At 66.0% G+C, this 27,780-nt stretch overlaps 10 protein-coding genes across 10 annotated transcripts; 6 read left to right on the top strand and 4 right to left on the bottom strand.

The window, feature by feature from the left end:
* Positions 1-329: 329 nt before the first annotated feature.
* EMIHUDRAFT_231720 (hypothetical protein) lies at positions 330-3,742 on the top strand (the record flags this gene model as incomplete). Its single annotated transcript, XM_005783922.1, has 4 exons — positions 330-335; positions 1,608-2,612; positions 2,739-3,215; positions 3,542-3,742. 4 exons carry the CDS (start codon positions 330-332, stop codon positions 3,740-3,742), a joined length of 1,689 nt encoding a protein of 562 aa, XP_005783979.1.
* Positions 3,743-5,699: 1,957 nt separating this feature from the next.
* EMIHUDRAFT_72292 (hypothetical protein) lies at positions 5,700-6,263 on the top strand (the record flags this gene model as incomplete). The annotated part of the gene is made up of 1 exon (XM_005783921.1): positions 5,700-6,263. A coding segment is annotated over one exon (564 nt), but the record flags the coding sequence as incomplete, so codon positions are not given.
* Positions 6,264-10,733: 4,470 nt separating this feature from the next.
* Positions 10,734-12,041, bottom strand: EMIHUDRAFT_231716 (hypothetical protein; the record flags this gene model as incomplete). Its single annotated transcript, XM_005783920.1, has 1 exon — positions 10,734-12,041. One exon carries the CDS (start codon positions 12,039-12,041, stop codon positions 10,734-10,736), a length of 1,308 nt encoding a protein of 435 aa, XP_005783977.1.
* A 437-nt stretch (positions 12,042-12,478) lies between these two features.
* On the top strand, positions 12,479-13,640 carry CAX1 (H+/Ca2+ exchanger; the record flags this gene model as incomplete). Its single annotated transcript, XM_005783919.1, has 2 exons — positions 12,479-12,817; positions 12,879-13,640. 2 exons carry the CDS (start codon positions 12,479-12,481, stop codon positions 13,638-13,640), a joined length of 1,101 nt encoding a protein of 366 aa, XP_005783976.1.
* Positions 13,641-14,443: 803 nt separating this feature from the next.
* Positions 14,444-16,166, bottom strand: EMIHUDRAFT_231714 (hypothetical protein; the record flags this gene model as incomplete). The annotated part of the gene is made up of 5 exons (XM_005783918.1): positions 14,444-14,535; positions 14,686-14,788; positions 14,966-15,045; positions 15,185-15,464; positions 15,606-16,166. The coding sequence occupies 5 exons, from the start codon at positions 16,164-16,166 to the stop codon at positions 14,444-14,446; spliced, it is 1,116 nt and encodes a 371-aa protein (XP_005783975.1).
* A 3,020-nt stretch (positions 16,167-19,186) lies between these two features.
* Positions 19,187-20,386, bottom strand: EMIHUDRAFT_231712 (hypothetical protein; the record flags this gene model as incomplete). The annotated part of the gene is made up of 4 exons (XM_005783917.1): positions 19,187-19,418; positions 19,579-19,613; positions 19,706-19,879; positions 20,018-20,386. The coding sequence occupies 4 exons, from the start codon at positions 20,384-20,386 to the stop codon at positions 19,187-19,189; spliced, it is 810 nt and encodes a 269-aa protein (XP_005783974.1).
* A 1,295-nt stretch (positions 20,387-21,681) lies between these two features.
* Positions 21,682-24,584, top strand: EMIHUDRAFT_231710 (hypothetical protein; the record flags this gene model as incomplete). The annotated part of the gene is made up of 5 exons (XM_005783916.1): positions 21,682-23,117; positions 23,256-23,335; positions 23,542-23,660; positions 24,118-24,294; positions 24,477-24,584. The coding sequence occupies 5 exons, from the start codon at positions 21,682-21,684 to the stop codon at positions 24,582-24,584; spliced, it is 1,920 nt and encodes a 639-aa protein (XP_005783973.1).
* A 672-nt stretch (positions 24,585-25,256) lies between these two features.
* EMIHUDRAFT_58679 (hypothetical protein) lies at positions 25,257-25,502 on the top strand (the record flags this gene model as incomplete). The annotated part of the gene is made up of 1 exon (XM_005783915.1): positions 25,257-25,502. A coding segment is annotated over one exon (246 nt), but the record flags the coding sequence as incomplete, so codon positions are not given.
* A 522-nt stretch (positions 25,503-26,024) lies between these two features.
* EMIHUDRAFT_59880 (DnaJ domain-containing protein) lies at positions 26,025-26,228 on the top strand (the record flags this gene model as incomplete). The annotated part of the gene is made up of 1 exon (XM_005783914.1): positions 26,025-26,228. A coding segment is annotated over one exon (204 nt), but the record flags the coding sequence as incomplete, so codon positions are not given.
* Positions 26,229-26,786: 558 nt separating this feature from the next.
* On the bottom strand, positions 26,787-26,948 carry EMIHUDRAFT_364921 (hypothetical protein; the record flags this gene model as incomplete). Its single annotated transcript, XM_005783913.1, has 1 exon — positions 26,787-26,948. A coding segment is annotated over one exon (162 nt), but the record flags the coding sequence as incomplete, so codon positions are not given.
* Positions 26,949-27,780: the final 832 nt, after the last annotated feature.

Raw genomic sequence — 27,780 nt, 5'->3', positions numbered from 1 at the left:
ACGCCATGTGTGTGTGTGTGTGTGTGTGTGTGTGTGTGTGTGTGTGTGTGTGTGTGTGTGTGTGTGTGTGTGTGCACCCAACTTCTGTTCAGTCGACGCTCGTCGTCCATCCACCCCCCCGGCAGGGCTATGCAACCGTGACCAGTGTGTGCTGTCTGCGCCTGAACCAGGTGTCAAATCTGCTGATGCGTGATCTGTGTGTGGGCTGCTCCGAGAGGCGTCCAGGCAGTGTCCGACGGGTAGGGAGTCTGTGCCCGGGCGGTGTCCGGTGCGGAATCTCTCTCTGATCCCGCCTGTGATAGCAAGCGGCGGACGGCCTGTTGATGGGGATGCCGGTGTCGCCTAGTTGCGCGGACGCCCCCCACTCTTTTGTTTAATTTTTGATAACCTAAAAAAAGAAAGAAGAGAGTGAACCCAAAGGGATGGGAGGACGGCACGCCGCCACCAACAGGGATTTTAAGGAGAGGAGTGTGGTGCTAGCCGTCGCCCACCCTTGGGCGTCTGTCTGTGCCTCTTCTTATCTCTCTTCGTAGTCCCTCGCCGATTCTCGCAGCAACCTTCATGTAGGAGGCCCGCGCCTGCCCCCGTGCCGCCGGGTGCAACCTGTAGAGAGAGAGGAACCCCTGGGACCCTGTGTGTCGTGTGGGTGAATCCTGCCTGGCCCCCTCCGTGTCGCGATGCGCCCCCCGCTCCCGTTCCCCTGTGTCCCTGATCGTCCTTAAGATCCTGCTCGTGCAGGTGGGGACCCTGTCCTTCTCCCACCCCTCGTATGTTTGGCGTGTCCGTTTTATTTATTTATGGCTCGCAGGATCTCTGCGAGCGACCGCGGAGAGCGCGAGAGCAGTCGCTGATCCGACGTGGCTGCGCTCGTCATCGCACGCTGGAGCACGTCGCCCGCGGCTGCGTTCAAGCAATTGTCGAGTCGGTCCCAGGAGGCCGGCGGCTCGAAAGGCTCCGCCTCCTCAGCCAGAGACGCCCAAGAAGGCTCCTCGCCGGCGAGGAGCGAGGCGGAGGCGGCGGCGGAGGAGGAGGAGGAGGAGGCTGCAGAGGCTGCGGCCGGGGGAGGAGGAGCCCCACCTCGGCCGAGCTGCTCTCTTTGGGCGTCTGTCTGTGCCTCTTCTCGTTCCTATCTCTCTTCGTAGTCCCTCGCCGATTCTCGCAGTTCATGCCACCTCGCGATCGTCCCACTCTCGTCGTTCTCTCTCCTATTTTTTGAGCTAGCTGGTAATTCTTTTTTCCTGTTTGTAGCTACTTCGCGCCGCTCGATGCCGCTCCACGCGAAGCGGACGCTCGGCCTGGTCGGCCTGACTCTGCTCGCTGCGCTGTGCGCATACTCGACTTCCTGGTCTGCCGTCCATCCTCCGAGAGACTGTGGGGCAGCAGGCAAGCTCGCCGAGGCCGAGGCGCGCGCCACGAGCGCTGAGGCGCGGGCTGCCGCAGCGGAGGCCTCGCTGAAGCAGGCGGAGGCTCGCAGACGGAGCGCGGAGGCGGCGGCGGCGGCGGCGGCGGCGGCGGTGGCGGCGAGGGCGTCGCCTGTTTCTCCCGATGTGGCGGTCGGCGGTGGCCCGTCGCCGTACGTGCACACGCTCGAGTCGATCCCCGCAAAGGAGGGCGACCTGATGATGATGACGTACGCGACGGGCGGCGTGCGTGAGATGCTGCATAACTGGGTGCTCCACGTCGAGCGGCTCGGGCTGCCGGTGCTCGTCTCGGCAATGGACAAGGACGCGGTCGCGCTCGCCACCGAGAAGAAGTTCCACTGCCTCGACTGGTCGCACACGGCCGCCGCCGAGGACACGTCGTACGTCCGCGGCTCCGAGGCGGGCTTCCGCGCGCTGGGCGTGCGCAAGCTCGACGTGCTCCTGCCGGTGCTGCGCATGGGCATCAACGTCGTCCTCTCGGACGTCGACTGCGTCTGGTCGTCGTCGCCGCTACCGATGTTTCACGGGAAGGTGGCGGGGTTCGAGGACTTTGCGGCGGCGGACCTGCTCGTGGCGAGCGACTGCATGGACCCGATACTCGACGTGTCGGTCCGGGACCCCGGCTGCTACCACGACTCGGTCGACAAGAACACGGGCGTGCTCGCGGTGCGCGCGACGCCAAACGGGATCGCGGCGATGGCGGAGTGGAAGGTGCGCCTTCAGGTGGGGGAGAAGAACGAGCAGGACCAGACGACCTTCAACGACCTGATCGACGGCAACGGGCGCGGGCACCGGTGGGGGATGAGCAACGCGCAGCGGTCGGACTTCAAGAAGTTCGGCGAGGCGTGGTGCGGCTCGCACAAGACAAAGAGGGGGTACAACAAGCTGTGGGCTGGAGGGGAGGACCCCGAGACGGGCGGCGCCGGCGACGCGTCGGTGGTGGCACGCGGCCGCACCACGGAGGGCTCGCGCCGCATCTTCGACGTCTGCCTGCCCAACGTGTCGAGGCACGTCCACATCGGCACCTTCCCGGTCACCGCCGTGGCGGGCGGCCATACCTTCTTCGTGCAGCAGCTGCAGTCGCCGACGGCGACGTGGCCAATGGCGGTGCACGCGACGTACCAGTTCGGCGACACGTCGGACTACGCGTTCGGCAAGCGGCAGCGCTTCCGCGACTGGGGCATGTGGCTCGTGGACGAGGAGGAGGAGTACATCACTGGCCCGCGCCCCCCCCCGCCCCCGAGGCGGCGGCGGGGCGGCCCCCGCGCGTCAGCCGGACGGGCCTTGGCTGTAGGCTCGCGCTACCTCGTGCTCGAGGAGGACGCGCCCCTCGCGCCGCGCGAGCCGTGGGTCGGCTTCAAGGACTTGCACGCGCGCGGGCGGCAGCACGTGTCGCACCTCGAGCGGGTGCGGCAGCGGCTCGCGCACGGCTTCGCCCTCGCCCGCGCCCTCAACCGCACCGCGGTGCTGCCGACGCTCTGGTGCTACTGCGACAAGTTTTGGCACCGGCTCGACAAGTGCGCCATCCCCTCCGCCACCGAGTCGCAGCCGCTCCCCTTCGTCTGCCCGCTCGACCACGTCATCGACCCCTCCCTGCTGCACGGCACGATCCCCAGCCGCATGCGCCGCCCCCAGCGCGGGATGCAGGCCAGCCGGGCGGACGGGCCGTGGGAGGACGGGCTCCCCTTCCGGGGGCGGCACTGGCTCCGCCAGCTCGGCGCGCACCCGCGCATCGGCTACTCCACCGCCACCCTCAGCACCGCGCCCCCCGGCGAGGCGTCTGTCCCGATGGAGGTTCCGCCGCCGATGCTCTCCTCGACGCTCTCCTCCGCCGCCCTCCCGCCCGAGCGCGGCGGCGCGCGGCACGCCTTCGTGCCTGGCTCCGAAGGCCCGCGGCTCGTGCTGCCGGCGAGGAGGCGCGCCGGCGAGCTGCGCGCGGCGCTCAAGCCATACGACCACGTGCGGTTGCTGCGCGTGAGCCTGAGCGACGCAAGCGCGATGATCGGCTGCTACGAGGGCGCGCAGGAGGCGCACGACACGGCGCGCGCCCGCACACACCCGTGCTCGCCCTTCCCCGGTGTGAGCGGCCAAGGGCGCACGCGTGTGGGTGGCGCACGTAGGCGCAGCTCACGTCGCACATCTTCCCGCACTCGTGGTGCTACCGGCCGTTTGAGATGACGCCCGAGTGGAGTGCCGTGGCGGCCAAGGGTGCGCCCAAACGCGGCACGGAGCCGTGGTGCGTGTGGGGCTTTGCGAAGCCGGCAGTGCCGGGCGTGTGCGGTGCGGTACAGCCGGTCAAGCCGGCCGACGGTGGTGGGTGAGACTTCTGAATTCGGTGTGCCTGTTCGCGGCCGGGCGAACGACGTTGGCAGAGTTTGCTCTTTGATGGTGTGTTGGAAGGGTAGAGATTGTTTGCTTCTGGACGCATGCTTGCCTGCGGCGAGGGGCGGTTGCATATAAACGTCGTCGAAAGTCGAAAGACCGGGGCAGACAGTGTGCGTGCCAAAAAGAAACTTCCGTTAAATGCCAAAAAGAAACTTCGCGAGCTTGCGGCGACGCGGAGCTTGTTGTCAAGCGCTCATGGCGACACCGCACCAGCCGTGCTGGGATGCGTGGGACAGCGAGGACGCCTCCTATTTCGACGCCGTGTGGCGCGTCGACTTTGTCGTGCACATCTTCACCAACGGCCGCGTCGCCTGCTCCATCCTGCCCGTTTCGACTGTCGACGGCGACGAGGTTTGCTCCTCCTCATCGCCGTCGGGTGACGGCGACGAGGTTTGCTCCTCGTCATCGCCGTCGGGCGTGGAGCAGCTGCTGACCGTCGTCGTCACCAGCTCGCCGGTGCAGTCGAATCCGAGCACGCGCATGCTCCTCGAATGCCTCGCATCGCTTGACCGCAACGCCGGCCTCGGGCGCTGCCGCAAGCTGATCATGTGCGACGGCTTTAAGGTGCGCTCGCGCAGCCAGCGCAAACAGGGCGTGATCACCGACGAGGAGGTGTGTCGCTACCGGGCCTTTGTCCAGGAGGTTGCGCGTCTGTGCCGTGCTGACGCCGCCTTTGCGCGCACGCGGCTGGTGCGGCTGGCGAGGCGTCAGGGCTCGGCGTTTGCAATACGCGAGGCGGTGGAGGCGCATGTCCGCACGCCCTTTGTCATCGTCGTGCCGCACGATTGTATCGTGGCTCGGCCCGTGAAGCTGGAGGCCGTGGCGGCGGCGATGCACGCCTCTCCGACCGTGCGCTACGTCAAGCTAGCCTCTAGGACAACAACTTACGCGCAGACAGCACTCTCGCAGTACGGGGTTCGCCTCCGCCCAACCGGTTTGTGCGAAGGCTATGCGCTGCTGCCGATGCTGCGGTACATGGACAACGTCTCGATCGTCTCGGCGCCGTTCCTGCGCGACACGGTCTTCGCGACCGGTTCAGGCGTCCGGCGCGGCACCTTCATCGAGGACACGTTCGGCAAGCAAACGCAGATGAAGGCGTGGCTCCAGTCGGCAGCTTTTGCTGCCAAGCAGCCACCACCCAACGGCTGCTTCCTCCTGCTCGACGGCGTCGCGGAGCCAATGATGCGCCACCTCGACGGCAAGGTTTACCTCGACCCGGAGCAGAGGGCGGCTGCGGGGCTGAGGCCGTACCCACACGACTGGACCGCTGCTCTGCGGCAAGGGGAAGACACTGCGCGGAACGACGTTGAGCCGCTGCGCGCGGCCGCCGCCACCGAGGAGGGGGCACTGTTGACACAGCTCGCGCCAGAGGAGGGGGACGCCGCGCCGGTGAATGCTGGGGCGACCGTCTCGCTGGCGGCAGCGGCGGGAGGCGCCGTGGCCAGCGGGCTCATAGCTGCCGGCCGCGTGGCGCCTTCACTGACTGCCATGCTGATGCTCGCGGGCGGCGCTGCTGCGGCCGCCGCGCGGGCGGCCGTGGTTGGCGAGGCTGAAGGTGGAGGCGGTGGTGGCTGCAGCAGTGGCGCCAAACCCGCCGTGAACGGCGACAGAGGCAGCGGTGGCGCTCCTCCCCGCCCCGCCTTTTTGCTTACGCCGATGCGCGACGCCCTCTGCTGGGACTCGCTCTCTGCTGGCGGCTGCGGCGCACAAGCTTGCTGCAAGCTCAAGCCGACGCACGAGGGACGGCCTGTGTGCGGCCGGCACGCCACCTCCCTCCTCGAGCTGTGGGGGCGTCGTAGGCGGCCTCCTTGCGCTGGCGGGTGCGGCGCGGCACACCCGACGCTGGCCGAGCTGGAAGCTGCCATCCGCGAAGCGCTCCCCGCAGGATCGCGGATGCATGCCCGTGAGGTGGCGCCTCCGAAGCTCGGCTGCGGCGAGGCGCGAGGAGCCCGCACTCTGTGGGTGGTGTCGCCGAGCAGCGTCTCGAGCGCTGAAGTGGACTCGGCGCTGGATGCTCGCTCGCCGATGGCACTCCGTGTTGCCATCGACGTGGGCTTCGACGACCTGATGTCCGACGGCGAGCGCAAGTCGCTGGCGAGCCAGTGCGGTCTCTGCCACAGTATCGCATCCCAGGCTGAGCACCGGCCACACGTCGCACTCGCGGTCTGCTGCGGCACGGGGGGCGGGGAGCGTTCGCTCTCGCTGCTGCGCGCCGCGGGGCTCGAGCAGTGGCAGCCGCTCTCCTGGCAGGGCGGTTCCTCCGCGTCCTTGCTCTCGATGCCGGGCACGAGTGTTGACGATCTCGTCTACCTGAGCCCCGACGCGCCCGACGTGCTGTCCGAGCTCACGCCCTCCGCAGTCTACGTCATCGGAGGCCTCGTCGACCGGCACAAGGTTCGCGGGGCGTCACGTGAGCGCGCCGCCGCTCTCGGAATCCGTTGCGCTCGCTTACCCTTGGCCGAGCATTTGCCAGCGGATATGCGTGGCAAGTCCAACGCGCTGGACGCCCTCAATGTGAACGCGGTTTTCCGATTGCTCGTCGAGTGGAGCCGCAGCCGCGACTGGACCGCTGCAATCGCGACCGCGCTCGATGGTGCACAGCGCCACTGCGGCAGCGCTTCCGGTCTCATTCACCCGCACGGGTTTTGGGACGGCCCGCGCATCGCAAGCCAGCACCAGTACGATTTACACCTCAGCGCAGCGCTGCTGGCTTTCTTCCGAGCAGAGGGTGCCCAATCGGTCGTCGACCTCGGTTGCGGCATGGGCAGCTACGTCCGCCACTTCAGCCGCGAGGGCCTCCGCGCTATTGGATTCGACGGGAACCCGTCAACGCCCCATCTCTCGAAAGGCGCTTGCGGTGTCCTCGACTTGTCCGTCATCGCCGAGGTGGAAGAGCCGTGCGACTGGGTGCTCTCGCTGGAGGTGGGCGAGCATTTGCCAAAGGTTTACGAGGCCGCGTTCATGGAGAACCTCAACCGATTCAATACTCAGGGGATGGTGTTGAGCTGGGCGCTGGAGGGCCAGGGCGGCACAGGGCATGTGAATGAGCAGAGCAACGACTATATCAAGGCCAAGATATGCGCGCTGGGCTACGTCAACGATGCGAACGCGGAGGCTTCGCTTCGTCAGGCAGCCCAATTTGCGTATTTCAAGCGAACAATCATGGTGTTCCGCAGGACGGCATGGCAGGACGGCATGACTCAGGGGTGATGTGCGGCTTGAGCCTTGACTGTCTCTTGTACGGCTCTATATAGAAGCTCGAGTATAGAAGCCAGGAGCAGGACGTCCCACATACGTTGTACGAGAGAGTAAATCTCCAGTGAGCAATGCCAGTGAGAGGCTGAGAGCAGTGTCTTCACCTTTTGAGAAACTGAGAGAGATACAAAATGCGCCTGCGGGCGGACCCTCACAGATCACAGTTCACAGATCACTCGTGAGAGCGCTGTGACCTCTGGGAGTCGTGTCTCGCTGTGTGTGTGTTCAGAGAGAGAAAAGCGCGCTAGCGGACTTGAGTACGTACGGCCCCGGCCAGACTTTTTCTTACCTTAAAAGCTTAGTCGAGCGATGTGCCAAGCGCAGCTGCCAGCGCTTTCGCTTGCACGGGCAGCGGCCCAGCCGGACTGAGTCCCAGAAGCTTGTTCGCCTGAGCAACTGCGGCGCGAGTGGAGAGGGACTGCGGCACGCCAAGCTCCGTGTGTAGGCGCGCCACGTGCTTCTGGAGCGCCGCGAGCGCAGCGAGCGCCTGGTCCGACCGAACGAGAAGGGCACCTGTGAAGCACTCGGCTCTTCTTAGTATCATCCTCGACCACAATGCAATTTTCACACAGTGAATTGTTTTGCCATGCGGCGCAACGCCAAGCAGCTCGCATGCGGAGTTCAGCGCCTATCGAAGACGGTTCGTGTCAATGACTAGGCGTGCGGAGCGCGCTGTTCACTTGACTCAATCACCGCGGGGAGCGTGAGGCTACTGTCAAGGTCGAGCGATAAGCGGAGTCGAGCAACCCGCTGCATCAGGCCGCCACCGCCAGTGTTGCGGGCACCCTCGAGACTGACCGGCGGTGGTACAGGCGATGCCTTCGCAACATCTGAGGTTGTCGCCGAATATGACATCGTCAGGGAAGGCGGCGGTCTTGACGGTGGCAACGGTGGTGGCGGCGGAGGCGGAGGCGGAGGCATAGGCGACGGCGAAGGAGGTGGCGGCAGAGGCGGAGGTGATGGCGGCGAGGGGGGTGGCAGTGGTGGTGGTGGCGGGCTCGGCTTGCACCACTGGCAGTCCTGACATTGGCACTTGGTGCAGTGGTAGGTAGCAAAGCTGGGTGCGCACCATGGAGCACAGGCAAGGGTGTCTGACGGTGCGGGCGCTGCAGGCGTGTCGCCAACTATCGGCGGTTTGCACTGACTGGCTTTTGCATGCGACTTGTGGTGGTGTGGCTTGTGGTGGTGACCGTGCCCACTTGTCGACATAGCACAGAAGGCACATGCTCTGCACTGGCAGCGTTTGCAGTGGAACTGCGAATCCTTGGCGAGGCAGAAAGAGGCGCAAGTTGCGGGCCCACGGTCGCCATTCAGAATAGCCGTACATGGTGCTCCCTCCGCTAGAACAGCTGATGAGGGCGTGGCGCCAAGCAGCAGGGGAGCGAACAGCATGGCTGGCAGTCGCGTAGGGTTCACTCGAGCAGCGCAGCGCGCCACACAGGCAAGTGACCGGCTGTGCCTGCGGGGACGCCCCGGGTGCCGGGAAAGCGCCCGCCGCCAACCCGCATTTCTTTCGTTTTAATTTCTTTCGTTTTGTAAGATTCTTTCGTTCGATCTGGGTCGGGCCCACCCTGTTGTGCGGCGGAGTTTTGTTCTAAACTCTTTCCAATTTTAATTAATCTGGTCCCTAGTACGCCTAAACCGAAACGCTCAACCACCTCTCTCAACACGCCAGCACGTCTGCTGTTGGCCCAACGCTGCCCCCCAGGCTGGAGGGCCAGGCCTCCGTTCGTGCTGCTGATGAGTGTGGTGTGTGTGTTGAGATGTCATCGGCGCCAAAGTGAAAAAATGCGCTCGCCGTCTCGAGCTTGCGCTCAAGGTAGTGGACCTGCTCCTGCAAGTTCGCCACATACTCGGGCGGCACTGCATGTGGCACTGGCACCTGACGCGGAGTTCGCGCCTCTGGCGAAAGCTCGGCATACGGAGCTCGGCGCTTGGGCGGTGATGATGTCGAGACTTCGTGCAAGCTGGAAATAGTGGTGTTGGGCGAACGGAACGCTCTGCCACCCCGGACCGGGTCCGCCGACTTGGGCCGCTGACTCGCAGCCGGTGCCGCTGCCGGTGGTCGGAGCGCTCTCTTGGCCAGCTTGGTCTTGAGCTCTCGCGCCCGCTGCTCCTCTTGGGCCACGCTTCTTCTGGCGCCCTGTAGCTGTAAGGTCAGGTGGCGGACCTTGTTTGTCAAAACGCCAACCTTGCGCGTGTCTTTCGCATGGCGGTCCTCGAGGTTGCGCCGCTCGCCAGCCAACGCGGCCTCTCGTGCCTCGACGGCAGCCTCCCGTTCTTTGAGCTTTTGATTCTCTGCCAAGAGCACAGCCGCCCTCGAACGCCACTCACTGGCCGAAGATGCTCGGGCTTCAGATAGCAACTCTGCAAGTAGAGCAGCGCGCGCCTCTGCGTCGTGGAGGTCGCTGACCGACTGCTGCACCTTTGCTGTGCACTCCGCCTTGTCCAGCTTTGCACCCTGCCTGGCCAGCATCAAGGAGGAGCGCAGCACGGCAGAGCGCTGCCGCAAAGTCTGCTCCAGGTGCCTGCGTGCCATCACCTCTGAGCGGAGCCCCTCGACCTCTCCCAGGAGGCCGTGCGGGGCCGCCTCAAGGTCCGGCGACGTTTGGATGCTTAGCCTCCGGAGGGCTGTCCAGTTTGCCGAAGAATGCCTCGCCAATGCTGCGGCCTCCTGAGACGCTGACCCCTGTCTCACCGCCTCCTGAGCCCGACTCTGCTCACGCCGCGCCCTTTCGTTGGCATCGACAAGTGCGGCCTTGGTGGCCGCAAGCGATTCGGTTAGCTCTATCATTGACGGGACGACCTCGGGCATCTTCAGCGTTCTCGTCTTCAACGAGCACAATATCGGGCGCGGGCCCTGGCGTTCGACACAGGGCTGTTACGACGTCCCCCGACACACATCTGGCTGTGTTGCGGGAGGCGCTCGCAGCAAACGCGACGCCCGCGGCCCGCGGCGGGCGGAATCACCGCAGTTGGGCGTGGGTGGAGGAATGGGTCCCCGACTACGAGCGTCTCGCGCGCGAAGTGTGCACCGACGCCCTCTTTCACTTTGACCAGGATTGGGTGGTGGAACACAACCTCGCCCGGCAGCCGCGTACACCTTGAGCACGGTGAGAGCTGCGCGCAGAAGCCAGAACGGCGCGGAGAAGTAGTTGACATTTGATCTCCTTCTTCATGTAGTAGTGCCTCCTTTTCGGAGCAGCATTGTGATGGAGCACGGATGGGTGCGCGTGCGGCTGCGGGGAGTGGATGGGTCCGGCCCCATACGCGGGCGGGGCCGCGGGGCGGGGCGCGGAGACGACACCCCTGACAGCCAGACCGCGCAACAGCCCAACGACAGCAACACACCCGTCACCCCCCACCCGGCCACGGGCCAGGCTCCAGGGGCCGGCCACCGGTGCGCCGGGCGTCTCTTCGCTGGGCCGGTCGACCGCGGGGGGTCCGCCCACCGCACCACCGCGCGCGCGAGACACCACACCTCGCATCTCGACAGCGTAGAACTAGTGGCGTGAGTGAGTGACGAACGACCAGTCGTAAATAAAATTGACTACGGTGGCCAGCAACCAGCTGCCAGCAACGGGGCCTGCTCCCTTCCGTGGGAGATACGTACTCTGTCTGGCACTGTGTGGATAGCCGCCGGCGAGCTCGCTTCTGTCCCCTCTCAGACTCTCACTTTCGCCGGGCGCAGACCTGCAGGTCTCCGCGGCTGTCTCTGCACACCCGCAGCTCCTCGTCGACGTACAGCACGTCGAACCACCCAGAGCCAACGGGCGGCAGCGGCAGCTCGAGCGCACGCCACCTTGCAGCGCAGCTCTGAAAAACGAAATTGACGCGCCCGCCGCTCGCCGCCGGCTCGCACGTGGAGCCGACGCGAAGGAAGCCGCCGTCGAACTCGATTGCGTTGTCGAGGGAATACGCCCACGGGCCCGCGCCGCCCTCCCTCGTGCGTGCGATGGCTTGGTATGCCGCGGTGCAAGGCAGACCGAGGAGGCCGCGCTTCGTCAGTGCGAGCAGTTCGCTCTCCGTCGTCCAGATAATATCCCACGTGCCGCAGAGGAGCGGGGAGCTCGCCGGGTCGGCCGTCGGGGTGAGAGCCGCCAGCCGGTCCGAAAGGTCGCGCACGCGCCGAAGGTCCTCTGCCCCGGCTTCGGCGCCGAGCGACTGCCCGCCGCATGCCTCGAGCAGCTGCGCCTTGAGCCGCCTGCGCTCTGCGGCGCGCGCGAGCGGTGCGAGCGGGGAGGGGAGGCCAGCGGGGGCCCGCGAGGACTCCGAAGGCGTGGCGCGCGTGAGCACAAAGAGGTACGAGTCGGCTGCCTCGCCCTCCTCGCGCGAGAGCAGGCCGAGGTCGCGAGCGGTGGAGCGGCCGCCGTCGACACCCGCGCGGACAAGGCGCGTGTCTTCGTCCGTGTACGTCAGGAGCCACGTCCGCTCCGTTCCCGGCGGGAAGGCGACGGGCGGGAGGCGGAGGCCGAGGATGGAGAAGGTGATTGTCTGGAAGGCGACGCGCAGCGCGAGAGGCCCCCTCGGCTCAAAGGTGGCGGTCAACTGGACAAAGAGGGCCGCCCCAAGGAGCGAGAGCTCGTTTGTGTACGTCCGGCTCGGCACGTCGACGCGCTGGAAGGCCGCGCCGCGCACGGGGCCGAGCGCCCCGTTGCTGGGAGGCGGCGCGTTGCTGTAGCGCACCTTCCAGCAACCCTGCAGCGCCTCTAGCGCGTCGGCGCCACGCGCAGGGTTGCGCGCCTCGAGAAGCCGGCACTGCTCGTCGATCAACCGGAACTCCGTGTCCGGCACCCGGAGGGCTGGGTCCCCAAACGGCTCGAGGAGTGCGAGGATACTCTTCTTCAAGTCGGCCGTGCCTGAGCTTGGCAACGGGCCTCCTACGCTGCGAGACGCGAGCTCCTGCACGATTTTGATGCCGCGCCGCGCATCGTAGCCCGCCACGGGCGCCTGGAGGCCGAGAGCGAGGAGCGTGAGCATGCAGAAATTTCTTTTTCTTTTCCCGTTAAAGAAGGGAACGGGGGCTGATGACAAGATATGCCGCGCGAATTTTTTTTCGATTTTCGCGATTGACGGCCGACACCCGCGCTCACCTCGGCTCCGCTCGGCTCGGTGCCACGATGTCGTCCCTCGCCGATCTCAGCGGCTCGAGAAATTTGGAGGAGAACTTGCTTCACCCGTCGGACCTCGCCGAGGCTGCGCGAACGACTCGGCAGCCAAGCATCCTCTCGCCACGCAAGCGCCTCCGCTCGCGCGGCACGCTGCTGCTTGTGCGCACGGTCACGGCAATCTCGCGTGGCTCCAGACCGCCGATGCTGAAGTCGATCCCATCGGTCATGGAGCCCGAGCAGCAGAATTCATACGCCGCCGCCGAGCTCGTGGTGCCGCCTCCTGCGCTGCTTGACGGCTCGCGCCGCATGTTGGCGGGAAACAGGCTGTACGTGCTGCTCGTGGCCGTGCCTGTGGCGCTGGCCGCAAAGCCGCTTGGCTGCTCGGACGGCGTCGTGTTCGGGCTCTGCTGCTTTGGCATCCTGCCGCTCGCCGCCCTCCTCGGCGATGCGACCGAGCAGGTTGCGCTCCACACCAACGAGACCCTCAGCGGGCTGCTCAACGCGACGTTCGGCAATGCGACTGAGCTCATCGTCGCGATCTGCGCGCTCAACCGGGGCCTCCTCGCCGTGGTCCAAACCTCCCTCCTCGGCTCGATCCTCTCAAACACCCTGCTCGTACTCGGCTGCGCCTGCCTCGCGGGCGGCGTCGTCACGCCGGCGCCGCGCTTCAATACGGCGCTCTCAGCCCTCCGGCAGCCGGCTGCAGCGACGTTCCCGTGAGCGACTGCCCGCCCACCTTCAGGTGGCGGCCATCTCGAACGCTGCGCTGCTGCAGATTGCAGTGCTCGGACTGCTGCTGCCGACCATCATGCACTACGCCAAGGACGACATGGACTTTATGCAGCCTCTGTCGCACGGCATCTCGATCGGGCTGCTGCTGCTCTACCTGCTCTACATCTACTTCCAGCTCTTCACGCACCACTTCCTCTTCGAGGCGCCGCTCGAGGGCGACAAGTCGCTGCAGGACCAGGAGCCCGAGGAGGACGAGGAGGACGAGGAGGACGAGGTGCTCCTCTCCTTCTCGGGCGGGCTGCTCTGGCTCGGCATCGCCACCGTGGCGATCGCTTTCCTCTCGGAGGAGCTCACCGGCGCCCTCGAGCCCGCCGCCGCGGCGTGGGGGTTGCCGCAGGCCTTCGTCGGCTTCTGCTTGCTCCCCATCGTCGGCAACGCGGCCGAGCACTCCACCGCCATCGTGTGTGCGTACAAGCAGAAGATGGACCTCGCGCTCGGGGTGGCGCTCGGCTCGTCGACGCAGATCGCCCTCTTCGTCATCCCGGTGATGGTGGTCATCGGCTGGGTCATCCAGCAGCCCCTCGATCTCTTCTTTGGCCCCTTCCCGACAGCAGTCACATTCCTCTCCACCAACCTCGTCTTCATGGTGGTGCAGAACGGCGAGACCAACTGGCTCGAAGGCGCCATGCTTCTCTTCTCGTACGCCATCATCTGCTTCTCCTTCCTGTTTTATTGAGGCGCCTCGCAGTGGCTGGCTGCGAATTCATCTATTTTTCTCTTCCCGCTGGCGCCACGGGAAGAGAAGTACCCCGCTGGCGCCTTGGGCCGCGGGCCAGGCTGTTGCGCCGTGCACACTTGTGATGCTCAGTCCGCAGAGGAGGTCTGGCCGAGATCGCGGTCCCACAACCATGTCGTGCTATGTTATACCGGGCGGGGCGCCGCGAGGCGCTTGGAGAGTGACGCTTGTGTGTCTGTGCGAGATTGTCCATTGTGCCAGGTTTGCCGCGGTTCGTTACCAACGGGGATCGTTCCAACGCAGATTCGGAGAGGACGCCCCAGTCGTGCTCGTGCGTCGTGGCACGTGGGCGCAGTGGCTAAGTGCCGACCGGCGCGCCCGACCGGGTTTTTGTGCTTTTGTCCCTTTGACGCGCAAAGCGCTTTGGCAAAAGGCCAAAGCGCACAGAACCACAGTCCACAGTTATCAGTGTTTGACAGCAGATCTCTGTTCCTCTGTTCCTCTCTCCCTGACGTCTCTTCGTCTGAGAGAGTTTTACATCGTGATGAGAGAGAATAGGGGAAGCAAAGGGAAAAAGGCAAACGCCCGCGGCCGCGCTTAGTATACTACCGTTCTTGGCAAGCTATGCAAAATTCACAGCATGACGCGTACAGCAGCTGCATGTGACGTGCCGTCGCTGTCTCATCACCCCCCGTGCAGCGTGCGGACGCGCGCCTCACCCTCCGGCTAGACAAACGGCCGATTGGCCCGTGGCCACAAGCTCTCTGAGCGAGGTGTCGCGCGGCCTCGCGGCTTGAGCGCGGCTACGCCGGCCGCTGTGCCGGAGGGGGCACCGCCGCCGCCTCCTCCTCGGCCGACCGCTTCCCCAAGATCGACGAACCGCCCACGCTGGGTCCTCCGCATGCATCCGGCTCGAGCGCCGCGCCGCCGCCGCCGCCGGCGTCGCCACCGCCCGCCCTCCCGGCCTCGTTGACGCCGCCGTCGCCGTCGCCAGTGGCTCGGCCGCTGTCGCCGCTGTCGCCTCCGCTGTCGCCGCCTCCACGACCGGGCGCCTTAGCCGCACCCCCCTCAGCCAGCCTCTCGAGGACTCCCTGCAGCCTTCCGACTGTGCCCGCGAGGCGGGTGTGCCTGGCGAGCAAGTCCGTCACCTGCGGCAGCAAGGGCCGCTCACTGAGAGAGCCACCAGACGCCTCGAGCTGCAAGGCCGCGACGCGCGGGGCGTTGCCAAGGAGGGCCGGGCGGCTGGTTGCTTAGGAGGGCCAGGCGGCCGCGTGCGAGGGAAGGGTGGCTCGGCTGGGGCGGGGACGGGACAGGCGCGGCGCCACCTGCGCACGCAACGCCGCGACCTCGGCGGCGAGGCTGGCCTCGCCCTTGCCTGGCCGACTGCTCGCGCTCCTGGCCTCGCCTGCGGCACGCCGTGCGGACGGACCATTCGTGGGACTGGTGTGTGTGTGGGGGGGGGAGAGTGCGGGTGTGATGGTGTGTGTGTGTGTGTGTGTGGTGGGGGGGGGGGGAGCGTGGCGCGCCTGCTCCGCCGCCCGCACTCACGCCATCTCCCCCGCCCTCGAGCGCGACGGCGGGCACGGCGGGCGGCGACGCCGCCTGCGGCACCTTCCCCTCCTCTGGCTCGGCGTCGGCAGCGCTATCGGCGGCGCGAGGCTGCACAGGCACAAGCGCGTCGCGGCTCTGCGCCAGGGCCGGGCTGGACTCGCCGTCGCCTCCCCCGCTGTGCTGCAGCAGGGCCACCGCCTGGCTGAGCGACGCCATCGAGGTCATGTCGGAGCTCGAGCGGCCAGCGCTCGCCGCCGCCGCAGCGCGCTGCTGCTGCGGGGGGGAGTAGACGCAAGCGGCGGAGGAACCGGCGCACGCGAGGGACGAGCTGGCGGATGCGGCCGGCTGCTGCGCGGCCTGGGGCGGCGGCGGCGGCGGCGGCGGCGGTACCTGGAGAGAGGGCGGCATCTGCACCGGCGGCAGCTGCGCCAGTGCCATCGCGTTGTAGTGCGCGGGGGTGAAGTCGAAGGGGTAGCGCGCAACCGGCGCGACGCTGGCCTCGCCGTACCCACTAAAACCGGGCATGCCCTCGCCATACCCACTAAAACCGGGCATGCTGCAGTAGCCCGCCAGCCGCGGCAGCATGACGTTCGGCGGCACACCCCCGAGCGGAGGCACAGGCGGGTAGTAGCCGCCTGCAGGGTTGGCGACCGCGGAGGCGAGGTGCGGAGACACGCCGCCGACGCCGCCGACGCGCGGCGTTAGCACGCCCGCTACGGCGATCCCCTTGGCCGCCAGGTCCGCCTGCGTTGGCTTGGGCGCCTTGCACTTGTTGCAGACCGTCCTCGAAGGAAAGTTTATGTTGCCGCACGATTCCTGGACGCACTTCCAGTTCCCGCCGAGGCCGACGATGGGCGCGCCGTCGGGCATCCGCCCCGTCGCGAGCATCGCGGCGCGCTTGGGCCCCCCTTCAACCATGGCGACGCAGATGGAAGAGGAGCACGGAAAGAAAGGACGCGGGCTCGGATTAGGCATTACTCGTAACCCTTGTCAGGAGCAGGAGAGCCCCACCTGTCCCCCTGATCGTTCTTCCAAAATCCTGCTCGTGCAGGTGGGGACCCTGTCCTCGTCCCATCCCTCGTTTGGCGTGTCTGTTTTCTTTCTTTCTTTCTTTACTCCCATACCGCGATACCGGTAAAGTTTGAGCACTGCACAGACACACAGCCCCCTCCCCTTCCCCCACAAGGCTCAAGGGCGAGGACACACAGGACGCACGTCTAGCGAAGCCCGATGATCGTCCTTCCAAAATCCTGCTCAGTGCAGGTGGGGACCCTGTCCCTGTCCTCCTCCCACATCGTCCCGCGTGCGACGAAGTTTTGTTGGAAAAAATCTTTCTTTCTTTGTGCTGGATTCTTAATTTCTTTTGAGCTAGCCTTCGATGTTATGAAAACAAACGCAAGGCGGACATATCGCATCGCTCTCGGGCCCACATTGGCCTGTACGAGGTTTTCCGGCAAACAAAAAGGAAAACAGAGGGTCCCCAGCACTTTGCGTTTCCGGAAATTTCCAGGGAAAACAGAGGGTGTTTGGTGCTCCATTCTGGAAACTCGCGAGTTTCCCTGAGTCTGAGAGCTGGTCTGGGGCAAAATCTGAGGCAAAATTGAGGAATCGACAAAATACCCAGGCGGTCGCAGGGTAATTTCCAGGTCTACACGGGTTCTCCGCAAAATTCCCGGTATTTTGCCGATTTGGCCTAAAATTTGGCTGATTTTGGGCCCAAACCAGCCTCAGACTCGGCTCAGAGCCAAAAATTTGACGATTTCCACGGAGTTTTCCCGGGAAAAGAGAGAGGAAAAGAGAGGGTGTTGTAGAGAAAAAAGGAAAGGAAAACAGACGGGGTGCGAGAGGAAAACCTCGTACAGCCTAAGGCCCACAGACATGAGACATCCCGCACACCCGCCGCCCCCGCGCGTGCCCCACCCCGGCCGGGAGAAAGGGGAGTGGCAGTTTGGGATGGCAACAGAACGAGTATGTTGAGACCTGGCTCAACAACGCAGAGTAAAGGACTTGGGTGGTCCGGCCCACAAGTCCGGCTCACGCGCCTCGACTGACCCTCTAACCGCACTGGCCACTTCCGCCCCCTCGCTCCCAACCCATCCACCTCGCCTCGGGCCGCGCCGCGCGATCTCGGGCGATCTCGCGCGATCTCGGGCGATCTCGGGGCCGCGCCGCGCTATCTCGGGCGATCTCGGAGCGAGCGTCGCTCGCGCGGCGGCACACCTGCTCAAAAAAGGAAGGAAGGGCCCGGTTGGAGCCACGGGGCTCACGTGCTCGCTCGGTTCTCGCCGCCTCACTCTGGGCCGGTGAGGCGGTCCGGCCGCGCGTTCTTTTCCCTTTCACTCCCGTGCCCAGTGTTGTGCGAGGGAGGTTTGTGTAAAATTCTGTTTGATTGTTCGCCCCCCGTTCCGTCGTCCGTCCACTGCTGGGCTCTCCCAACATGGAGTCGTCGTGCCCCCCCGAAGCAGCGGCACCTGCGACGGCGGCGCCGGCCAGGGACGCCTTCGCGACAGAATTCGCTGCTGCCTGGGCAGCGTTCCCGGATGCTTCTGAAGGAGTAACGCCCGCCGCGGTTGCAGTATCAGAGGAGGCACCAATCTCAAACGAGGCGGAGCCCTCGGCGGCGGCAGTGGCGGCGCCAGAAGGGGCGAAGCGTGCTCTGACAGACGATGGTGATGACGATCGAACGCTCAAGGCGGTGCGTTCCGAACCGGGAGAGGGCATTTGCCGGAGCTGCACCAATACTGGGATAGACTTTATGGGCAAACCGTGCTCCTGTTGGCGCGGCCAGCAGTTGCGGAGCAAGGAGGCCACGGAGGAGAAGGGGCCCAGAGCGGCACCCGAGACGGAATCGGCGGAGACGGAGCCCAGAGCGCCGCCGGCCTCCGCCTCTCACACGGAATCGGCAGAGAGGGACTCCAGACCGCCGGCCTCCACGCCTCAGCTGTTCATGAGAGGTCCGATGTCTGCGGCAGGCCTCTCCGAGGTCTCGGGATCGGGAAGCTCGTGGATGATCGGCGGTAGCTCGGACGAGAACCTGGCCGATGCCGGCGTCATCCACGGCGACTTGGATGCAGCACCTGCTGCAGCGCGGAGCGTAGCTGAGCGGATGGACCAAGCGTTGGACGGTGCGATTCTGCCTGCGAGCGAGAGCGACACCACTGGACGTGTTGTGGTGGTCACTGGTGCTGGGCTGTCGGGCGCGCCTGACAAGGCCGGCCTGCTCGCGGCACTTGGCCTCAAGCAGGCGGTCGACGACAAGGTGTTGCTCGACGAGGCGAGGCTAACTGCGAAGGACTACTCGACCGCGAGCTCGGGCTTTTGCTTCATGGAGGAGGAGGATGTGGAGGAGGATGAGGACCGGCGCCGCGTTAAGGCGACCACCGCGATCATGAGCACTGATTTGAGCGACCACTTCGAGCTTAACTTTAGCGAGGCAATTGTGGTGGCGCCAGTGCTGTACGGTGGGCGAGCGAGCGATGGGAACATCGTGGCCGTCCTGAGTATGCGCGTTTGGACGTAGCGGACCAGAACCCCCCCCCCCAATGTACACATTCCGTCGAACATTCCGATGCAGTGTACTTGAGGACGACAGAGGTGAAGGCAGTCTGTGTGTCTGTGGCTGCACGCTCGACGCAGCAGTCTGGGGGCGTGTGCCGCTGCCGGCGGCGGCGGCCCAGCGCGGAGGGGTGCGTCGGCGGGGGGAGGGAGACGCACGAACCCCGAAATCCATCTATCCATGCGCGCACGGCACCGCGGGGGCTGTACGTGTACGGCGCCTAGCCCCACATAATAATTATTCCAGATCACAGTTCACACCACTGATATATATACCCCGTATATCTCACCTGGGGCGCGTGAGGCTCGGGCGCGGAGGCGGGGGCGGGGGGCGCCCACACTGGCGGCGCCATGGGCGGCGCAGACCGCCGGGAAGAGCAGGGATAGAGACACACTGTAACTGTGATCAGATCGGTGGTTGGAGTGGGAGAAGGGGCCAGTCAGACCGGCCGAGGACGCCGGCCACGCCCTGGCGGCGGCGCGGGCATGCTAGCGAAGACGGAGCGCAACGTTGCCGCGTCTGCGGCCGGCGCTGCCACGGGCGCGGTGCTGATGGTGAAGGAGTACTTTGCACCCACCTCGGAGTCGATGTCGAGGCCGAGATACGCGCGCTCGAGGCCCGGCTTGCGCACGCGCACGCCATCCTCGTCGAGGTAGAATTCGTCCTCGCCGCTGCGCCCCGGGGCGGGAGAGGCCCCGTCCGACTCGTACGACTCCGTCGCTACCACAGGCGGTCTCGGCGGCGGCGGCGGCGGCGGCGGTGGTGGCGGCGGCGCAGTCGAAGGAGGCGAAGGCGGCGAGGGCTCGAGCTTTGGCGGCGGGAGCGCGTCACTCGAGGGTGGAGACGGTTCCTCGCTGGAGTTGCCCCTGCCGTGCGTGGTGGGTGTGCCGTCATCTCGCGGAGAAGGGGACGCCGCCAGCGGAGACCCTCCGCGACTCGTCCCGGGCGGTGTCGCCACCGCCCTCTCGCCCGTTGCCCCACATGAGCTCATCCCGAGAGTGTCGGGAGTGGCCCTGGCAGCGGCAGCCGCCGCCCGTAGCTCCGCCGGCATCTTCCACTGCCGCTGCTTGGTCAGCCGATTGTAGTAGAAGCGGCGGCCGTCCGCGGTGGTCTTTACGACCCACGCGGCCGCCTCGCTGCTACTAGGTGCCACCGCGGCCGTGCGGCCGCCGGCTCCGGCAGCGGGCGGGGCGGCGGGCCGAAACATGTGGCGCTTGGAGACCGGTGCGGCGCTTTGGGATGCAGATGTGTGAGCGTGGGCGCGCCGCACATCCACCTCAACTGGTGACGTCCCCGCAAGCGCGGCGCTCGCTGCCGCGGGCGCGGGCCTCGCCTCCTTGCCACTAGGAGCCTCCTTTTGCCCTGCAAGGCGAGCCTTGAGCTCTGGCATCTTCCACTGCCGCTGCTTGGTCAGCCGATTGTAGTAGAAGCGGCGGCCGTCCGCGGTGGTCTTTACGACCCACGCGGCCGCAACCCTGGCGGCGCGGAGCCTCTCCGTGAGAATGCGCGCCAGTCGGCCGCGGCACATGGCTTGGATGCGCAAGGCTGCTGCCGCGCGCACGCGCCGCCCCATCATCAAGTACAGCCGAGTCGATTTTGCCGCATCGACGCGCGCGTCGTGCTGTCGCCGAAGGAGCATCTCAAGGCCGGGACGCGCCGGCAGACCTCTCGCCGCCTCGCGCGGCACAACGCGATGCGACGCGTCCTCCGCCGCCGCCCCCACTTGCCCCTTCCTCACCTCGGCAGCCACTGCCTCCTCTGGCGCTGCCCCCCCCTCCTCCGCCGCAGGTCCGTCTGCTAGTGCCTCCGATCCTGCCTCTGCCGTCGTCACCGCTCCCGTCGCGGTCACCTCTGCCGTCACCGCGTCCTCCCCTGCGACCTCTGCCTCCGCCTCCGCCTCTGCCTCTGCCTCCACCTCTGTAGCTTCCCACTTCTCCGCTGCCGGGTCAGACGCCTGCAGATTCTCCTCCGCCTGGGTCAGCCACTGGGGCTCGCCCCCAGTAGTTGCTGGTAGATACTGTACTCGAACGATGACACGCTGCCCGGCACCCACCTCAAGGCTGACGGCAACTGCAGGCGCTCGCGTCAAGCCGTTGCCGTTCAGGTTCGCAATACCATCGCACGCGCTGTCGCGACTCGAGGCCGATGCGACCGCCTGGATTGCCGCCGCAGCCACCGCTCGCACGCTCGCAGATATTTCGTCGCGCGGCGCGGTCCCGTTCAGCGCCATGGATGTTATTTCTTAGAGGGAAATAAAGAAAAACTGTCGCGACCAACGTATGGTTCTTGCACGTGTGCAAGATTGGGCGTCTTCTGCAGCAGTCCCTTTGATGGGAGGCCCCAGGGTGGGGGCCACCTCGAACCCCCGGCCAGGGATTCGAGCGGAGGGTGCCCCGGATTCATCTATCCGTTGGGCCCCGGTACATTCATTAGAACTGATCACTTTGCGCAGCAGCCGTCCCTTCGCCGACTCACCTGGCAACCCTGTCTGCACGTCTCGCGCGCGCGTGAACAGGGCTCCAGGCCCCAAATTACGTGTGAGTGTTAGAGTTGTTTGGTATTGCTAAAAATCTCTCTCTCTCTCCCGACTCAGCGCCGACTGGACGGCAGTGCGCTGCGTTGTCGCTCTGTCGTGCACGCTCTCGTGCCTCGTTGTTGTGATGTCTTTGGCTCACGCCAGGGCGCTCGTTGCTCCTCCGTCTCTTTGTATCTTCCATACTGCGTTTATCAGAAGACCGCACTTCTCGTGGCGATGCGGCTTTCTTTTCTCCCTCTGTGGTGTGTGCACCGTGTGCACCCCGGCCTGTTGTCTCACCTCTGGCCCCCAAGATCGTTTTGGTCGTCACATTGTGATCCCCAATACCTCGCAGTGCTCATCCTCGTCCCGCCCGGCGGGAGCGGCGCTGGAGGGTGGTAGCGCCAAGTACGACGGCGATGCCACGCGCTCCGCCTCAATCGCCGGCGCTCGAGCAGCTTGGCCTCGAAGAGCTCCACGACCTGCACTCAGCCGTGCTGCTCGCCGTCGTGCGTGCGCATGGCGTGCCGGCGGCCATCAGCCTCGTCGGCGCCAGCTTGCAGTCTCTCGCGAGTGCGGCCGCTTTGCAAAAACCGAGTGGCGTTGCATTGTCCATAGCCTCGACGTCGGATCGATGGCGCGACGCCGCACGCGCTGCGAGAGAGCTGCCAGATCCGTGGCGCAACGAGGTCCAAGTCAGCACGGCACTCGGCGTCCGGAGGCGCTATGATGCTGCGAGCCGCACGTGGACTGCTGATGCCGTCCTGGTAAGGCTTGAGCGTGATCCCTTTGCTCGTGGCGGAATGCGCCTATGCCACCGTTGCAAGGTGCTGCAAAGCGCACAGCAAGGATGGCACGGTGCGGGCACGAATTTCGTCGCCAAGGAGTATGCAGCCAATGAGCCCGACAGCGTCGCTCTGCTGGAGGCAGACTGCCGGATGCAGGGGCAGGCCAAGGCATTTGCGATGGCCTTCAATGCGCAGCGCGTGCCCAAGCCCGTCGACTTTGTTCAGTGCTGGATGCTGGCGCTTCCCGGCCGCGGCCACTTTGCCGTCGAGCCATTCCTCTCGGGCGATTTCACAAAATACTCGTCCAACTCGGGCTATGTGACGGATGAGATCATCCGCTACACGCCGCACGCGTTCAGCCACTTCACGTTTGAGTATTCGCGCGGCAGGGAGATCGTCGTCGACGTGCAGGGCGTCGGCGATATGCTCACGGACCCGCAGGTCCACACGCGGAGCGGCGAGGGGTTCGGGCGCGGCAACATGGGCCTGAGAGGGATGGCGCTCTTCTTTGCGAGCCACGAGTGCAATCCGATCTGCAAGAGGCTCGGGCTGCACCCGTTCGCACGGCACGCCGCGTCCTCGGCAGCGACGGTGCCCGCGGCCACGGCGGCGGGCGAGGAGGTGGGCCCGCTCGCTCTGATCGTCGCGCCGCCCGCGAGGCCGATCGCGACGGCCGTCGAGAGCAGCGAGCGGCTGCACGCGCCGATCCATTTTGCGCTCGCGCTGCTGCACGCGCGCTCGGTCCGATCGGGCGATGAGAGCCTGGGGCCGGGCGTGTTCGCGACGCCCGCGCGAGGTCTCTACCACCTCGCGGCGAGCGCGGCGCTCGGCCACTTGCCCGCGATCACGGCGCTAGCCTGCTTGCATTCGCAGGCTCGTCCGCGCAAGGGCGTGCTGGCGGCGCTGGCGGACTCGCTGCAGAGGCCGCTCGGAAAGGACGAGACGTTGGCGACTCGGTACACGCTGCAGGCGGCGGAGGCGGGCGTCGCGAGCGCGATGAGCGCGGTCGCGCTCGCGTACGAGCACGGCGTGGGCGTGGAGGAGAGCGCGGCCAAGGCGGCAAAGTGGTACCGCGCGGTGCTGGGTGCGAGCGGTGGCGGGCGCGACGAGGCGGGAGATGGCGGGCGGGCCGAGGGGGCGGAGCGAGAGGCGTGGCGAGACGAGGCCGAGGAGGAGGCGCGGCGGCTGGCAGGCGGCGACATGAGCGAGTATGACGTGCTGTCGGCGCTGGCGAGGCTGTACGAAGCGGGAGACGGCGATCTGCGGCGCGACGAGCGGATGGCTCGTGAGCTGGAGTTTCTGGCGAGGGGAGCGAGGCGGAGGGAGAGGGAGTCGAGGGAGGAGGAGGAGGAAGAGGATAGGGGAGGGGAGGTGGTGGTGTGAGTGCGCCTGTGAGAGAGAGCTGTGGTCTGCTGGTGTTAAACTAAAAAAGAATTACAGGCGCGCGCGCGCACCGGAACCTCCGCTCTCTGTCTTGGCCGTGGCGGGCAGCCGGAGCGCCACTGAACATGGCTGACACAGCACGCGCGCCGAAGAAGTGTGCGATGCCACTGTTCGCAGACACGAGTGACAGCGCGACCACCGTCAAGCTCACGGTCCCCGACAGCCCTGTGCCCAATCAACCAGTTTGATCCATCTCCGAGAGTGAAAAGCACAGCAATGTCGTCGTCGTCGAGGCCCCCACCAGGCCCCCACAAAGCCTGCGCGCAGCCTGCGCGTTCCAACCTGTCCCCTCTCTACTGTGGAGCAGTGTGCTGTGGGGAGAGCTAGGGGAGAGGCGAGGATGGTTTCATTGGTTACACATGTCACTAGGTTAGGTTAGGTAGAAAGGTGAAGAACAGCCAGGCTCGGACTGGACACCAACGCGGTATGGGTGGACGCGGGACAGATGATGACGACACGCACGAGCGACACACATGCGAAATTTTTGACCGCGCAAGATAAATAAAAGGGTGGCTAAGGGCTCTGCCCGCAAGGCGCCCGCGTCGCAGACGCGGTACCATTGACAAATCTGCAATATACCCCCACACGAACAAATAGCAAAATCCGAATACCGTGCACAAATAGCAAGCCTTCAGCTGGTGCCAAGACATCCGTAAAGTTGAAAGCAGAACGTCCGCCAAATCCGTGCTTTCGCGCTACCTGAGGGGAAAGCCGCTGATCGAGCCCAGCGTGCCCGCGGCCGCCTCCCGCGCAGCACCGCCGCTGCGGAATCGGATCGATCCCATGGAGGAGGAGGGCGCAGTCGGCCAGCGCAGCAGGCGGAGTCCCTCCCCGCGCCGGAGCCCCCCTGCAGTCGAGGGAGTCCTCGTTGGCGATGAAGGTGGCGACATCGAATCGCGGCCGACACACGTCACGGGAGGAATGGGCGATGAGCGGGAACGATGCGCACTACGACGCCGAATCCGCCGTGCTCGTGGCCGCAGAAAGCCGCGCTCCAGGAGCACGCCAAGATGCAATGGCTCGCTTGCTTCGATTCAGCTCTCTCGGCAGCAGAAGTGGGGCTGGAGCGGGTGGGGGTGGATGCCGATTGAGGGGGAGCGTCTCCAGCTGCGCCCTGTGGCAGCTGCGCCCTGTGGCAGCTAGTCGAGGGACTTGGTAGTTGTGACCCCCCTGAGTGAGGACAGGAGAGAGAGAGCGTTTTGTGGTGTTGGTGTACGCAATAACGGGACAGGGTGGTTGTTCTCTTTATCTCCTCTTCTAGCTCTTAGCATGAGCTGCGCCCGGTGTCCGACCCCTTTTGCGCAGCAACACCTTAAACTTTCAGGCCCTCCAAATTCGGGTCGGAGCGTAGCGCGTAGCGGAGTGGGCCCCGAGTTTGAAAAGGGCGACACGGACGCTTGCGTCCTAGCCTCCAACAACGCCTCCCCGGCGCAGAGGGGCCCCCGGAGGGATGCTCAACCGCTCCACGCCACGCCGCTTGCGGCGGTCCTCTTCCCAGCTCCGCTGACGGCCGGTGCGTTATTTCTTTTTCCAATGAGGATGGAAGTGAACGGCGACCTTCGTCGTCGATCGCGCGCTCTAGCTCTTCGACTCTGCCCACACGGAGCTGCTGTGTTGACTGGAATTGGGCAATGCTCGCCGCCGCGCTCGCCTGGCGGCTGCCTGGCCGGCGTGACGACCTGATCGACTCCATCTACTCCGATCATTCAACTTCTCAGGAGCCGTCGCCGGAGCTTCCGTCCTCGCAGACGCTCGAGGTGGACGAGGCTGGCGAGCCTGTGCTCGCCCGCATGACCTACGTGGACGAGGAGACGTGCATCGGGTGCAAGAATTGCGCTCTGGTGGCGCGCAACACGTTCGTCATGAATGACGACTTCGCTGGCAAGGCTCGCGTATTCTCGCAGGGCGGCGACAGTGAAGATCTGATTGACGAGGCCATCGACACGTGCCCGGTGAACTGCATCCATTACGTGTCGTTCGAGGACCTCGTCACTCTGGAGAGCGAGCGAGCGATGCGCGAAGGCAGCCTCGACTTCAACAACTACGCAGCGTTCAAGCGAGCGTGGACGGGACAGGACGCGGCCGTCCCCGAGACGCAGGCCACTTACTATGGCTCGCTTGCGATGGGAAATCGATGCACGAATTGCCCCAGCCGAGGGTGCGCGGACTGCCCCATGTTTGGCGTCGGCCTGAACCCGCTCTACCTCAGGCGCCTCGAGCGGCGCCAGGCGTCCGGTGCCGTGCGCCGGCGCGAGGCAGACCAGCGTGTGCAGGAGCTCATCGATGGCATCTACGAGGAGGCGACCGGAGCCCAATCGGCCGCGGCCACGGCCGCCACGCCGTTTGAGGAGAGCTGGGACGCGATCTTCGGCGACTATAGCGTGGCCGACCTCGACAAGGAGTGCGGCGTGTCCGGCTTGGCGACGGCGGCGGAGCCGGCGGCGCTGCGAGAGTCGTCGCCGGACGAGGCGGAGGAACGATTCCGAGAAGTGATCGACGACGACGTCCTCGCCACACAAAACCTCGACCCGTACGCGATCCTCGGAGTGGCGCGTGACGCGCCCCTCTCCGACATAAGGCGCGCGTTCCGGCGACAGGCGATGCGGTGGCACCCAGATCGCTGCGCGTCACTGCCAGAGCTCGAGAGGCTGTCGGCCGAGCTGATATTCAAGCAGGTCACCCTCGCGCACGAGGTACTCACGGACGAGGCGAAGCGGCGCAAGTACGACGCGGGCAGCGCCGAGCTCTCCGACCTCGTCGCCGGCTTCTGGGACTCGCTCGTGCGGCGGATGCAGGGCAGGCGCCGGGCAAGAGCAGGCGATGGGTTGAGGTCGAGAGGGCCAGTCGCGCCTGGCAGCGGTCTCTCCCTCCTAGAGCTTGCCAGGGAGGAGAAGGAGGCCTTGCCACGCCTCGGAGGCGGCTCACCGGACGATTGAAACGGCGTGGCACGCCCAACACAACACGCACATGCATATTACTTTATTGATTATTCGACATGCACATGCTACATGCTACATGCATGTGCATGTGCATGTGCATGCGGTGGAATCGGAAACTGGAATGTGCTGCTGCGCCGGGTGGGTGGGGGTGCTACCGCATATCCATGCACATGCACACAGGCCCCGAAGGAGAGACATTTACGTAGAAACAAGAAGAGCGCGGGGGCCCGGGGAAACACGCACCTCACGCACTAGTGCGACATGGGCACGCTAATCGCTATCACCCGCCCTCGGGAGGTGGAGGCACAGGGGGCTATCCGGGTTACCTGCAGCGGGCTTCGGACGCTTTTTGCGCTAGAATTCAATCGACGGGCCCGCGCCCCCGCGCAGCGCGATGCCGCGCGACTTGCCCGTCGCGGCCAAAGATGGCGAAGGGCTCGGCCTCGCTGCGCGTCGGCACCAGCAGCACCAGCAGCAGACCAGCTTGGCAGCGATCAGCGCGACGCCGATGAACGCGCTATGGTGCGGCGCGGCAGCGGCGGCAGAGGCAGTGCCACTAAACACGTGTGCCATGGCTCGCTTCGCCTCCGTTAGCGCAACCGCTGCCGCCGCCTGCGCCTGTGCCATATCGTCGCCCTCGCCTGCTACCCCACCCGTGACCACTGCGCCGCCATCGACGGCTCCACCGCCACCGCCACCGCTGCCCTCGCCACTGCTGTCGCCCTTGCTTCCCTCGTCGCCGCCACTTTTACCGCCCCGCTTGCGCCGGCCACGCCGCTTGCCGCGCCTACGACGGCGCGCTCGCGACCTCTTCACCAGCGTCTACTCGGACGTCTACCACTGCTACGACGCGGGCTGCACCGCCCGACCCTCTTCGCCCGCTCGCTCGCGGGGGCCTCGTTGGACGCCTAGCGCGCGCCGTCAGAGGTAGCGGAGAGGTGTGCATCCAGGGCGGGGCGTCATCGCCGCGGCCGGGGCGGCGCCTCGTCGGCCGCCTTGACGCCGCTGCCCGTGAGCTCGCCGTCCACCTCCTCGCCGCCTCCTGCCTCCGCAGCAGCGGGCGGAGGCGGCGGGGGCGGGGACGGCGGCACGGCGGTCGCGCGAGACTTTGCCTTCTTGCGCCGGCCTTGCTTGCGCTGGCCTGTGCAATGACGGGGAGGCGTGGGGAGCCTGCGCGTGCGTCCCCACTCCGCAGCTCCTCTTCTGTCCTGCATCCTTGCGACGCGTCCGCCGCCGCTTACGCCCACCCTCACCAGCCGCGGCAGCACCCTCCGTCTCCTTCGCCTCCTTTGCAGCATCTGCCGTGTCGGGAAGGTCCGCAGCCTTCTCCTCTTTCTTCTCCTCCGCC

Source organism: Emiliania huxleyi, assembly GCF_000372725.1.
Source record: "Emiliania huxleyi CCMP1516 chromosome Unknown EMIHUscaffold_175, whole genome shotgun sequence".
NCBI lineage: Eukaryota > Haptophyta > Isochrysidales > Noelaerhabdaceae > Emiliania > Emiliania huxleyi.
Note: the sequence above shows the minus strand (reverse complement) of the source record. Positions and strands in the feature narration are given on the sequence as shown.